The sequence below is a fragment of the Aspergillus homomorphus genome (assembly GCF_003184865.1).
Source record: "Aspergillus homomorphus CBS 101889 unplaced genomic scaffold BO97scaffold_34, whole genome shotgun sequence".
NCBI classification, from domain to species: Eukaryota; Fungi; Ascomycota; class Eurotiomycetes; order Eurotiales; family Aspergillaceae; genus Aspergillus; species Aspergillus homomorphus.
The window spans coordinates 138,238-150,550 of record NW_020291920.1 but is presented as its reverse complement, the minus strand read 5'-3'; the positions used below and the strand labels follow the sequence as shown (position 1 = coordinate 150,550).

Below are 12,313 nucleotides of genomic sequence, written 5' to 3'. Positions count from 1 at the left end.
ACGAAGCGATCAAGCGATGAAGCGATAGAAAAGCGTCAGAACGGTATTTCCATACAATGATGCAGAAGACAATACTAGCTATAAGGAGCAATCAACCATAGGAGCAAAGCAATAGTATTAACTCAGCAGAACCAGCCATTCAAACTATGAGTATACGCAAACAATCTCAGGCAATTACAGGCAAAGCGAAGCAACACGAAGCACAGCAAAGCAACACCCCCTCCCTATTGTCTTTGTCTACACAAGAACCTTAACTAGCGGACAGCTCCACCCCACACAACCTTAATCAGCAAGCTTGGACCACTCACTATATTCGCCATCATCAGAGCTGACGTCAAGACCTGCCGTCGAGACAAAGAAGCAAGAACAATGCAGCAAAATCATTGTAGCAATTGCAGCCATTAACCAAAGCAATGAACCAACAGTCCCAGACTACAATTACTTCCCTCAATTGACGTACACTACCAAGTGGAAGTAGCATTAGGTATCTACAGAGAATGCCAGAGGAAGAGAAATGGACCTGATAGTGGAATTTCCCAAAGCGGAAGTATAGTTGCCACCATGGACCCTTGCATGCAAGCAAGCAAGCTGTCACTGCAGTTTACGCGTAGACTAGCCCTGCGTACGGAGTATTGATCCTCCCTCAGCTCCCGGGGCCCTCCTATTCTTTCCACCCTCCATATCTAGCTTAGCAAGCTACACACCCCTTCGTCCCAACCTAATTCAATTCTCTATTCAACCCCTATACAATACCCCACATACACACATATCAAGCAATCCTCAATACAGCCCACAACCAACCTATCTATACCACCACGACCACCACACAACCACGACCTGGTACCATCCCACGGAGCCTATCCACACAACGAAAGCACAATGCCCCCAACAACCGAACCCCAACCCAAGAACGAAACAAAACACTACAACCCCTACCCCCCAAAACCCACCAAACCGACCACACAAACCCAAAAACCAACCCGAAAACGCCACCACCAAGAAGGAAAACCCCCTACAAACAGATGCTGGGACTGGCTTCTCCTCCCAGCAACAAGCAACACGCACTTCGCCAAGAACCGCGCGTCCTTCGAGACATACCGACGGGCGCCGTGCAAGATCGCCAACCAGCGGGTGCTGGGCGTGGGGACGGTGCAGCTGCGGGTGCGGCGGGCGCCGAACGATGCGCGCACGACGACGCTGGTGCTGCATGATGTGCTGCATATGCCGGATGCGCGGTGTAATGGGGTGAGTGTTGCCAAGTATACGGGGGATTTGAGTGCAGAGTATGGGGTTGGGGGGCGGAGGGGGAGTGAGGAACCGGCGGAGGGGGAGGAACCGGGGCAGAGGCACGCACACGCGGAGGGGCATGGAGAGGATGATACCACAATCCTCGAGGGTGCGGAGGTGGTTGTTGGGGTGGAAGGGGAAGGCGATGCTGAGCATCTCCAGGTTAGGCGGGCGAGTACCAGTACTATTAGCAGTGTGGGGAGTGCGGAAACCGAAACTTGTCCAGGGGAAGGGCTGTGGTTTGCAGACAGAAGGCCTGAGACCGGATGCTCGAGGGTCGTGTTGGCTGGGGAGCATCAAATGCTGGATATCGGGGATTTGGAGAACGAGAAGATGTTGAGGGGTCTTGTGATCTCGAAGGAGGAATTGGAGGTGCTGAATGAGAGGATCAGGAATCGATCGTGGGTTTGAAAAATGACACACAGGAATTTCATTATTGCAGTTAGTTATGGGGTATTGTATAGCGTCAGTGCGTATTTGTACACGAAATTGATCAAAATTACTACTGCAACCACTTTTCCGTGATCGTCCGTCTGGGCAATAAAGCCAGTGGAAACCTGTTCAGCCAGCTGATCAGTGCCACCACTATGCGCCGGTGCGTCCTCTCGAGCTTGTTTGATGACATAGTCAAGTCGCCCGGGTAAGATGCAGTCTAGTCGATGCTTCATTCCACGTCCATCAATACATCACTCATGATGTGAAGCACATATGAGAACTTGCGCACGCTCCATTTGCCAGCGTCTCGTAACAATCCAGCATAGTCCAGCAAAACGCGTCGTGCGGGTTGGTATCCGCCTTGGATGGGTATCCCGCGTAGGAACACTGTGCCCCCATTGCGGATAAAATTCACAGCAGGCTCTTCTGACGGCGGGAAATGCTGGTTCCCCTGCGGCACCATGAAGTTGGTAAACCCCTCCGTGCCCACCTTCTGCCAGTCGATGTCATCGAATAGCTCAATCGCAGTGCCCCCTCCCTGCGGATCCGGAATATTAGGCACCATGAAAACATAGAGTCCCAGGACTAGCGCTGCGGAGAAGAGGGAAAAGACCGAGTGGAACATCATATGATCCGAGGTCTTGCGGTTAGTCAACACCTTGTAGATGTGGGCCGCGTGCAGACAGGCTCGTCTGGCGGCTGGTGTCTGAGACCATGCGGCAATGTCATCCAAGGCTTTCCGGGCAGGGGCTGGACCTGATCGTCCCGCCGCCAAATCAAAGATCTGGGTGTCCGCCGACAGCGTCAAGCACATATTATGCCACGTCACAGCCGCATTGGGATTCAACCGGCCGAGTATGTCTCCATATTTGCCGGCAATCTGCAGCTGAAGGGCCGCAAGGCACCTAGCACGAGCGTCCATACTATAAGTGTGGCACGGCGCATAGGGAAACTGCGCTCGGTTTGAAAGCAGGCGGTAGTAAGCTTCTGATAACCGCAACTGCACCAGTGAGAGCACTGCATGCATACAGAAGTCGTCCACCGGGGTTTCTAGTTCGGGTAAGCCGACATTTTCGGACGGTGCCACTATCGTAGGCATGAGCATGCATTTGCCGCTGCAGATCAGCTGCATCCACCGCATAGCAGTAATGGCTCGGAAGAGTGCGTCGTCGCACGGCAGTATTAATTGGACCGAGTCGGGCGCGATGATAGGACTCGTCGACATGAATGATGAGTACCACGAATCCAAGAGCAATAGACCGGTGATTAATCTAATCGATCAGCCCGGATACACAAAAATGAAACGATGCACCAACCTTTTGACAGATTCTACCTTGCTCCACGCCTTCCATCGGGTCTCTACATCGCTGAAGGTGTCGAAAAGATTCATATCAAGCAGTTGCCCTTCCGTGGCTGCGAATAAACCATGTCTTTGCGCAATCTAGGAGATTATTAGCTCCGCTAAGCTAGCCCCGTTGCAGATACCACTCACGGATATGAGATTGACATAGAGCATTTGGCATTTTGCGAGGTGTTCCTTTTCCTATTGACTGTCAGCGACTCCCAGCTTTCCTCAATGCCCCTGAACTTACCCCAGTCATAGCAGCCAGGTTAAGGAAGATGAAACAGGCAGCAAAGGTAGAGACCGTGCAGACCGAATTCTCCACCCCCACGGAGCATTTAGCCAGGTCAACCGTTAGGCGCTCGAGCATCAACTTGACATTCACCTATTAGCACGGCACTAACCACGCGCGGAGGCATGCTCGCTCGCTCACTCACTGAGAAATTCTTGCAAACAAACTCCATCGTCCCTCTCGTCCCCAACAAAACCATTCCGATAAGACACATGGAATACAGTACCGAAGGGCGGATATTGCTGGCGGAAAAACTGGGGACATGTATGAATGGCACCAATGGGTGAAATTCGCGAAAGTAAAGATCAAGCGCCATATCGAGGACCTCAGCCGGAGGGAAGTTGTGATTCTTGAGAAGCGAACCGGAAGCCATAGGGGGAAGCGGATTGGCCCCAGACAGCGTATGTGGCTGCGACTGTTCCGGTTGCCCAAAAGCCATGTATAGACGTTGCCGACACGCTTCGTCAAGACCATACCGGGACCCCTGCGGAAGACCAGCTGGCCCACTGGGTACTGGTGCTGCTGGTAGGTTGAATATATTATGCAAGTCATTGCCGGCGACATCGCGCCACAGGCTGTTCATGAGGCGACCGGTGTTATTCGAGGGAGCAAGCCAATAGCGTTGCACGCGGGAGAATCGCTCATTTGGAATCACCACCCCCGTTTTCGAATTCTCGCTGTCGGCGGATGATTGCTGCTGTTGATGCTGCTGGGGTGTTGCCACGGAATCTTCGGCTGACAGGCTAGTCATCGGGTCCAACATCATGTCTAATGAACCGTGGTGTGAGAGCGAGTCACCGCGGGGTTCCAGCCAAAATTGCAGCAAGTCATTCTGCATCGGATCGAGGATAGTTCCTCGATAGCATTGCTGATCAGAACCAGACATATCGTTCCATCCGAAGTACTGCTGTTGCCCATCGGTCATCATCTGATTGGCCTCTGGTTCCGTGCGAGGCTGATGGGTGCTTATATTGGCCAGAAAATCCAGCGAAGAGGACGGAATACCCGCTGTCGCCGATAGCGACATGCCGCGGGCTGTCGGGAGGTGCTGCATGTGTTGGATATTGTTGGGGCTCATCTCCGGTAAGGACTGCTGATGAGTCCCATTCGACACGCTCGACGTGCGATCATCATGCGATGCGGCGGCCGGCGTGACGGTCTGGAGATTCTGCGCATCGCCCGTCGCCTCGGTGCGGGGGTTCTTGTGGCCTTTGGCATGGCGACTTAGGACATCACTGTGAGAGAAGAGAGTGTCAGCGTCAATGATTAGACTCTGTATGCAAGAACCGGAGAGAGACAATTGCACTTACCTCCGCGAGAAGCGCTTCAGACAGACACTGCACTGGTACGGCTTCTCTTTCGTGTCTAGCAAGGATGAACATCAATTCAGTAAGCACCGAGGTGAGATTGACATACGCGACCGTTCATGGCGCTTGAAATGCTCTGTCTTCTTGAATTGCCGGTCGCAGATGGTACACTGCTTCATGACCATGATTTTGCGCGTGGGAGAGCCACTGGAGTGGAGGTGTCAAGAAGACAGTCACACAGAAGGATGCATTGAGGTTGCACCATGTGGGAAAGGGATAGATTGGAGGTGGGGAGAAGGGAGGAGATAGAGATCTGAGAGAGTGAGAGGAGAGTGTGAGGGGCAGATGAGATGAGATGAGAGAATGAAGCAGAAGAAGCTTAAAGTCAACGGGAAATGGGGCGAGTTAACTCCGAACTGGTCAAGCGTGGGATTTTTTGCCGATCGCAGAAAGCGTGGGGCAGGAAGTGGTAGGAGTAGTTGTAGTCGAAGTGAAGAAGTTACTAGGGACTCACTGCTCACTACTCACTCAGTCATCCTAACTATGGGCAAAACTGGAAATGGCAGCGTCATCTTCTTCCTTCAAACCAAGGCAACTTCAAAGTGTGTGTTAAGAGTAGCTTCCCCATGGGGCTTAGTGCATGCGATACTCTCCGCTAATCTCCTCGTTGACTTTCTTATCTTAGCTTTCTTACTTTTAATCCATCTGCCACAGTTCCTTCCAACGCACTGTTGAAACGAAACATCCTTACATTGCTGGCTACTCTGTCATTGATAGCCCGTGTCGATTACATAGTCTAACAGCCTGGCATACTGGAGTTGCTCGATAGCTGCTTCCTGGAGTAGCTCCCTTACAGTCATCCAACTCGGTTAGACAGACGACTGGGGAACGTGATACGCTTCGAGCTGTTGGTTCCGTGCTTCTTGCTCAGTCCTGACTTGCTAGAGTATCTCCTCAAGTTAAGGCAAGCAGAAAACTTATCCTCCTTCAGGTCAACATGGTGTGAGAAGTCTCCACGGTTACCGTTGCGAACGTACCGAAAGGGCATCCCAAACCTTGGGAATACTCCTGATTCTTGAAAGTGCGGCATCGTCCACGCACTTGCCCCGAGAGTAAGAAAGGTTGACTACTCTCTGTCATGATAGTCATTGAGTCATCATATCTGATTGGGTGGTGCTTCATCTGCGGGTCTAACCCCAAGAGACAATTGTAGTTGGCAGCAGGGGAGGACAGAGCCTGAAGCCATGTGGGAGGGAAAGGAAGGGACTCGGGCGCTGTTGAGCCAAGTTCCTCTATACCGTAGGAATAATACGTTCAATTTTCGATCTATCTACAGAAGCATTATCATATCTACTCCACCGCCAACACATCGTCCACCATCCGCATCGATGCCCCGAGGTAATTCACAGGGTCACACAGCTGGCGCAGGCGCTCCTCCGTCAGCTTGGAGGTGACCCTCTGGCTTCTGCAGCAAGCACTGTAAAAGCGTCTGCTGCGTCTCGATACTCTCGCGACACGCCTCGTAGACAACGTCAGGGCTTTCTGACGGCCGACCTGCGGCGCCAGGCCCATCATCACCGCCTCAGCCACGATCAACCCTTTAGTGGAGTGCAGATTGGCCATCATCTGCTTGCTATGCACACACAGCCCGGACAGCGCGAACCGCGTCTGCGCCAGCGCGCCAACCGCAATGACAAAGCTCTCCGGCACCGCCACCCACTCCAGATGCCGGGGGCCGGAGGCGCGCTCGAAGTCCGCCACCAAGCCAGCGAGAACCAGACCCGCATTCGAGCGGAGGATCTTCGACGCATCCAAGATCACCTCGCTGGATATGGGGTTGCGTTTCTGCGGCATGGTGGACGAAGCGCCGCGGTGCGGGACGAAGGGCTCGGAGACCTCGCACAGCTCATTCGACGACATGAGGATGATATCGAGGGCCAACTTACCCATCGACCCGCCCATCAGCGCCAGGAAGTTGACGATCTCCGCTACCCCGTCGCGCGCCACATGCCATGTGATCGGCGGGTTCTCGAGCCCCAGCTCCTCGGCCAGGCTGGGAATCTCCAAGCATCTATTGCGGGGATGCGGAGAACATTAGAGTTCCCCTGGCGACCCAGCAACTTGTCGTCATTGTGTGGGGCCGGACAGTTATATGCACTTACGCGTACTTCAAGTAGTAAGATCTCCAGGCTGTAGTCACATGATTCCCGATGAGGGCGTTCTTGATATGACCAACAGTAACTGGATGGTCGCATATGCGAGACAGCGCGCGGAGGTGAGACGGAGCAGGAACGAACTGATCACCTCTTATGTTACAAATATATACCACTTAAGGATGTGATGATTGTGGTGGGGCGGTTTCCCCAGACGGAGGCCAATCGGCTATAGGTTCAGCCGATTGTCTCCTCCTGTGCTTGGGGTAACTACTGGTAAGCTTCGCATATGAGGCATTTAGCATTCATGGTCCTGTCTGATAAACGTCGTCGCTCTGGAACCAAACAGATAGAGCAATCCCTGAGGTAATCCCTCCACATGAAGTGCCAGACTCGATTATAACAGCTCTCTCACATCAGATATAGCATAACAGCAATGACCCGAGCTCATAACTAAGAATATCGAGACTTGAGCATAATTTTTGCCATGAAAACTGCTATGCCTTCCCGTGTTTTCAATTCGTCTGTCAAAGACGAGGGCGAACCTCCCACAAATCTGCAATTGAAATGTTTTGCCCGGGGGGCAGACACAGCCAGAACCTGTCTCCGAACTCGATGTCCGGCAAGATGGAAAGAAGAGTAGTGTCCCGGGTGTCTGTGAGTTCCCGGATGTCTTTGTATTCACTGGTTTTCTGTTGCTGGATCCATTCATAGAGGACTTTGAGACTATAGCCGTCGTCGGCATCGTAGTTCCACCACTCCATGGTCACGGCCGTGACAGATCGAATCCGTGCATCTTTGGTCCGGGCGTACTTGTCCAGGCCCCAGAAGAACCTCTTCGCGTCTTCCCGGGTAGCAGCGGTCAAGAGCCAGCGATGCCACTCGCCCGGGAAATTGCCGGTGTAGCGGTTGGAGATATGGACGTAGTAGGGCATTTTGATGAAATGAAGATGTCAAGCGTGGTGGGTGAAGCTGAAGGACGTCGATGTCTTGCTGGACAATGGGTGGGGTTTCACTTTGATATAGTACAAGATGAGGGGACATGGGTGCATCAAATTGACGTCATAATTGATCTGGATGACAGCCCCAACAGAATTCCAAAGAGTTCAAACTGGCAGATATGGGCGTACCCTTATCTCTCTTATCTCCAGCTGGTGATAGATTTCTTCAACCTTTCGTAATAGCTGAGTCTGTCTGCCTCAACTGCAGGGATGTCGAGCTAATTGGAAGCTATTCCCGCTCGCTCATCAGAACCAGATATTCGTGTCTAGCACATTGAATCAGTCAAAGAGCTGACTCTTGGGTGGCAGTAATGATGGTGGTGCCCGGGGCAACAACACGGCCGGGGCGGCCAGGGATAGATGTTACGCGAGCGCCATGTTGCGCTTCGGCCACAGAGACTTGGATCTCCATTTTCATCGCCTCGAGAATTGCTACCACCTGGCCCTTCTCCAGCACATCGCCCACATTGACCTGCACCTTCCATATGTTGGCATCCGCAGGGGATGCAATTCTCACAACATTGGTAGAGCAATATCCCTCATCATCCCTGTCCTCATTCTGGCCGGCAGCTGCAGTCTTGGCCGCTCTCCACTCGTCGAACAGCCGCTGCTCGAGCCGATTCATCTCCTCCACCGCGACGGCCTGCCGTTTCCGCCACTCTCGGTAGGCCGAATTTTGCGCGGCCGCATCGAATTTGGCAATGTAGTGGTCCATATCAAGCGTCGTCTGCATGATTTGGAAGCTGTATCGGCCAGCCAAGAAGTCGCGTTCCACTCGGTCAAAGTCGGCCTCGCTGACCTGATAGAAATTAACAATATCAAACTGATCGAAGAGCCAGGGGCGGGTGGGCGAAAAGCCTGGCCGCGTGCCCGCCGTGTCCCATGCGCCCAGTGTGCGGCCCATCAGCTGGTAACCCCCTGGAGAGTCCACGGGATAAAGAGCGACCAGGGAGCCGCCGAGCCCGATCGCGCCACTCGGGGTAAACACTCGATTAGGGTTGTATTTCTGGCCGGTGTACTGGTAGCGCGGGTCGAGAGGGAACATGATCGGAGTCCCGACGAAGAAGCCCACCGCGACCGTGAGCCATGGGGTCTTGAGCAGGGAGTCGAAGATATCTTGGCGTGACTCGAGGGCATTGGCTTCGCGCAGGTAGTCGACATTGTCCGGAAGATAGGCGGCCGTGGGCCGGATACTCTCGATGTACCGCTGGGTGGCTTCCCGAATGCTTGGGTGATCGAGGCACAAGGGCAGGTGAATCTCGCGCACCGGAATGCGAAGTCCAGATACCTCGGCGATCTGATCACTGGCCTCAACGAGGGTGCATAGCATTGCAGCTTGAGGGTACTGGAGCGGATCGTAATGCACGGTTAGGGTGGCGATGTTCGGCTCGAGTTGGACCCCGTGAAGGTCTCGACTCTGTAGCTGTTCGGTAAGAAGCTTGACACAAGCAGTATTTCGCAGATCAGCGACTTGTTCGCCATATTCGACGATAATGCTGGTATCACCCCCTTGGCGAAAGGTCACGCGAGGCCGTTCGAGGCAGGCAGACCTGACTTGAAGAATAGAGGCTGTCGCTTCGTTACCCAGATCGAGCTGGAGCGAAGGGATGGTAGCCTCCTCTTGGCCTTGAGCATACGAAGCAACAGCCTGCAGGTAGGCGTTCTTGGCCAGAACCACTTCCAGCGCGTTGTCGAAGGTGGTCGGACAGAATCGCACCGCGTCACCCGCCTTCAATTGACCAATCTTCCACATTTCGCCGGAACATACAGTAATAGGACATGCGAAGCCTCCAAGATCCGGACGGTCACGCGTGAGAATGATAGGATACTCCCCCGTCCAGTTGACACCGCCGTTGGGATATCCGTAGTCAAAGACATTGGAAGGGTGAGAGCCGCCGCCGCCGCCGCCGCCACGAGCCCACTTGAGTCGAGGCCCGGTGAGTCTTACGCCGCTACGGCTGCTGTCGTAGCTGGTCGTCCATTCAGCATTGAAGATGGTGTCCAAACCTTCCTGTGTAAGGACCTCTTCGGAGCCGAAAGGGCCATTGAGGCAGTAGACCTTTCGGATCCGGTAATCAGGAATTGCATCACGCGGTAGAGACATTGGCGTACACTTAGCCGCGAAATCAGCCGAGTTTTTGGACAACTCGAGAATGTCATGAGTCTGCAGACGACGTCCTTGCAGACCTCCAAGTTGTAGTTCTGGGGCGGTCGACTTGGAGCCAAGGTATGTAGGAATCTGGGGGAAGCCACCCTTGATCGCAATATAAGCCCTAAGCCCACTGCCTGTCACGGTACCTAGCTTGAGAGTCTGGCCTTGGCTGACAACAATACGGGACCACATCGCCTGCTCAGTCTTATCTACCATGACGGGAAGCTGGGCACCACAGACGGCGATCACCGCTGCCTCGTGAAATAGCAGCTCTGGCCCCGTTAAGGTAACCTCCAAAAGCTCTGTTCCGACTTCGTTGCCAACCAAAATGTTGGCCAGTCTACTGCTAAGGTCATCCATTGGCCCGCTTGGGGGTACTCCATGGCCAACATTGATGCGTCCAGGATAATCTTGGACCGTAGTGAAGAAACCGGCCTCGAGTACTTGCACAGCACAGACTTGGTATCCGAATTGCGGGAGAAAAGATGTCAGGGTAGCACCCGCAGTAAAGGCTTCAGACTGGAACACCTTGGATAAATAGTTCAAGTTGGTCTGTGTACCTTGCAAGGTGGTTTTTTCCAAGGCGGCTAGCATTCGCTGCTGGGCGGCGGCTCGACCGTCGGAATGATGTACCATCACCTTTCCAAGTAACGGGTCGTATAGGGACGTGATGCGTTGACCACTCTTCACCCAGGTATCGACCCGGATGCCCTCTCCTTCCGGCCATAGAACTGATTGTAGCAGCCCGGGACTAGGGGCAAAGTTCCGCAATGGAACTTCCGCATACAGGCGCGCTTCGATAGCCCATCCCACGGGTTGTGGATGCCCTAGGGTCTTCAGTACCTCGGAGGGGAGACCTGGCTGCCCCCCACGTTCGCAGTCGGCTTGTCGCAGCATCAGATAAACCAAATCGACCCCGTAACATAGCTCGGAGACGCCATGCTCCACCTGTAGACGAGTGTTCATCTCCAGAAAGAAGAAGTCGGCCGATTCATCATCCACAAGAAACTCCACAGTACCAACACTCTTGTAGTTGAGGCATGAAGCGTACCGGGTTGCCGCCGCAAACATCTTCTCGCGTAGACCGGGAGTGCGCTGTACAAATGGACTCGGCGATTCCTCGATCACCTTCTGATGCCGCCGTTGTAGAGAGCACTCGCGCTCACCAAAGGTGACGACCACCTCGCCATTGCCGGCCACCTGCACCTCAATATGACGCGAGTGGGGATAGTATCTCTCGAGAAAGACCCCGCTGTTCTTGAACAGTGCTCCAGCCCGGCTCTCCACATGCACAAATGCCTTCTGGACTTCGTCTTCGTTGTGGCAGATCTGCAAGCCCATCCCACCGCCTCCTCCGGTGGCTTTCATCATAAGAGGGAACCCCAGCTGCCTTGCACCTTCAAGCGCATGCCCCTGAGATGATAGCAACGGCGTGCCAGGAATAACTGGGACGTTCGCAGACTCGGCGATCGTTCTCGCCTCATGCTTCAGACCCATTGCCTTGATCGAGGCGGGCGAGGGTCCTACAAAAGTGATGCCTGCCTGCGTGACGGCACTTGCGAAGTCAAAGTTCTCGCTGAGAAAGCCATATCCGGGGATGATAGCATCGGCGCCACAGTCAAGGCAGACCTTAAGGATGGAGTCTCTGTTCATCGACAAGAGGGGGTTGGTCAGTAACCAGACTAATACAAGGCGAGGGGTTGATGTCTTTATTGCTGAGTGAGGACTACCACCACTCACCCATCGATATAAGCTGTGCTATCACTACCCGGCAATGTAACCATTTCGTCTGCCAATTGAGCATGAAGTGAGGATCCATCTGCCTTTGTCACAACGGCGACACTCTGTACGCCCAGCTCGCGACATGCTCTGATGCAACGAACGGCGATTTCTCCTCGGTTTGCTACCAAGACTTTCCGAATATGGTGAAGCGGTTCTGGATCCATCTTCGTGGTGGTAATGAACACTGAATTATGCTGGGTGGAAATGAACAACTAGGCATTCAAGCATGGCAGGTGAGACCGTGTCCTATTATGTTGGCAGCTCAATTCCCTGACAGCATTCTCGTGGGTTGACTCGATGCTAGATGAGCTTCTCGATGTGCAACAATGGTGGGATGGTTTTGACAGGCGCGGAGTAGGATCACCATGAAAGGAAAGCGATAAGAGTTGGAGTAGGAAGTCAAATTATGGCTAAGCATCAATCTGGTATGCATTTTGTAGATCGATGACGAAGCCTGCATTTATGGTAAGTATTGCCTGATATGTATCATTTGTCAACAAGGAAGATCGTCTTCTCATGCAGTATTCGGTGAAACATCGGGCGTCATTACTGGCAGCGTGGT

General features: G+C 53.4%; 5 protein-coding genes across 5 annotated transcripts; 2 read left to right on the top strand and 3 right to left on the bottom strand.

Annotated features, from left to right (window-relative positions):
- Window positions 1-514: 514 nt before the first annotated feature.
- On the top strand, window positions 515-1,757 carry BO97DRAFT_472140 (uncharacterized protein; the record flags this gene model as incomplete). The annotated part of the gene is made up of 2 exons (XM_025700105.1): window positions 515-547; window positions 790-1,757. 2 exons carry the CDS (start codon window positions 515-517, stop codon window positions 1,696-1,698), a joined length of 942 nt encoding a protein of 313 aa, XP_025548991.1. The 3' UTR covers window positions 1,699-1,757.
- Window positions 1,758-1,824: 67 nt separating this feature from the next.
- Window positions 1,825-4,937, bottom strand: BO97DRAFT_155226 (FTFMHR domain-containing protein). Its single transcript, XM_025690190.1, has 7 exons — window positions 4,773-4,937; window positions 4,667-4,721; window positions 3,502-4,591; window positions 3,315-3,437; window positions 3,215-3,265; window positions 3,039-3,163; window positions 1,825-2,993 (listed from the first exon to the last, which is right to left on the bottom strand). The coding sequence occupies exons 1-7, from the start codon at window positions 4,846-4,848 to the stop codon at window positions 1,952-1,954; spliced, it is 2,562 nt and encodes an 853-aa protein (XP_025548990.1). The 5' UTR covers window positions 4,849-4,937; the 3' UTR covers window positions 1,825-1,951.
- Window positions 4,938-5,986: 1,049 nt separating this feature from the next.
- Window positions 5,987-7,101, top strand: BO97DRAFT_155122 (uncharacterized protein; the record flags this gene model as incomplete). Its single annotated transcript, XM_025690188.1, has 1 exon — window positions 5,987-7,101. A coding segment is annotated over one exon (873 nt), but the record flags the coding sequence as incomplete, so codon positions are not given.
- Window positions 7,102-7,343: 242 nt separating this feature from the next.
- On the bottom strand, window positions 7,344-7,769 carry BO97DRAFT_350969 (uncharacterized protein; the record flags this gene model as incomplete). The annotated part of the gene is made up of 1 exon (XM_025691961.1): window positions 7,344-7,769. A coding segment is annotated over one exon (426 nt), but the record flags the coding sequence as incomplete, so codon positions are not given.
- A 331-nt stretch (window positions 7,770-8,100) lies between these two features.
- BO97DRAFT_395464 (bifunctional urea carboxylase/allophanate hydrolase) lies at window positions 8,101-11,915 on the bottom strand (the record flags this gene model as incomplete). The annotated part of the gene is made up of 2 exons (XM_025694031.1): window positions 8,101-11,614; window positions 11,710-11,915. 2 exons carry the CDS (start codon window positions 11,913-11,915, stop codon window positions 8,101-8,103), a joined length of 3,720 nt encoding a protein of 1,239 aa, XP_025548987.1.
- Window positions 11,916-12,313: the final 398 nt, after the last annotated feature.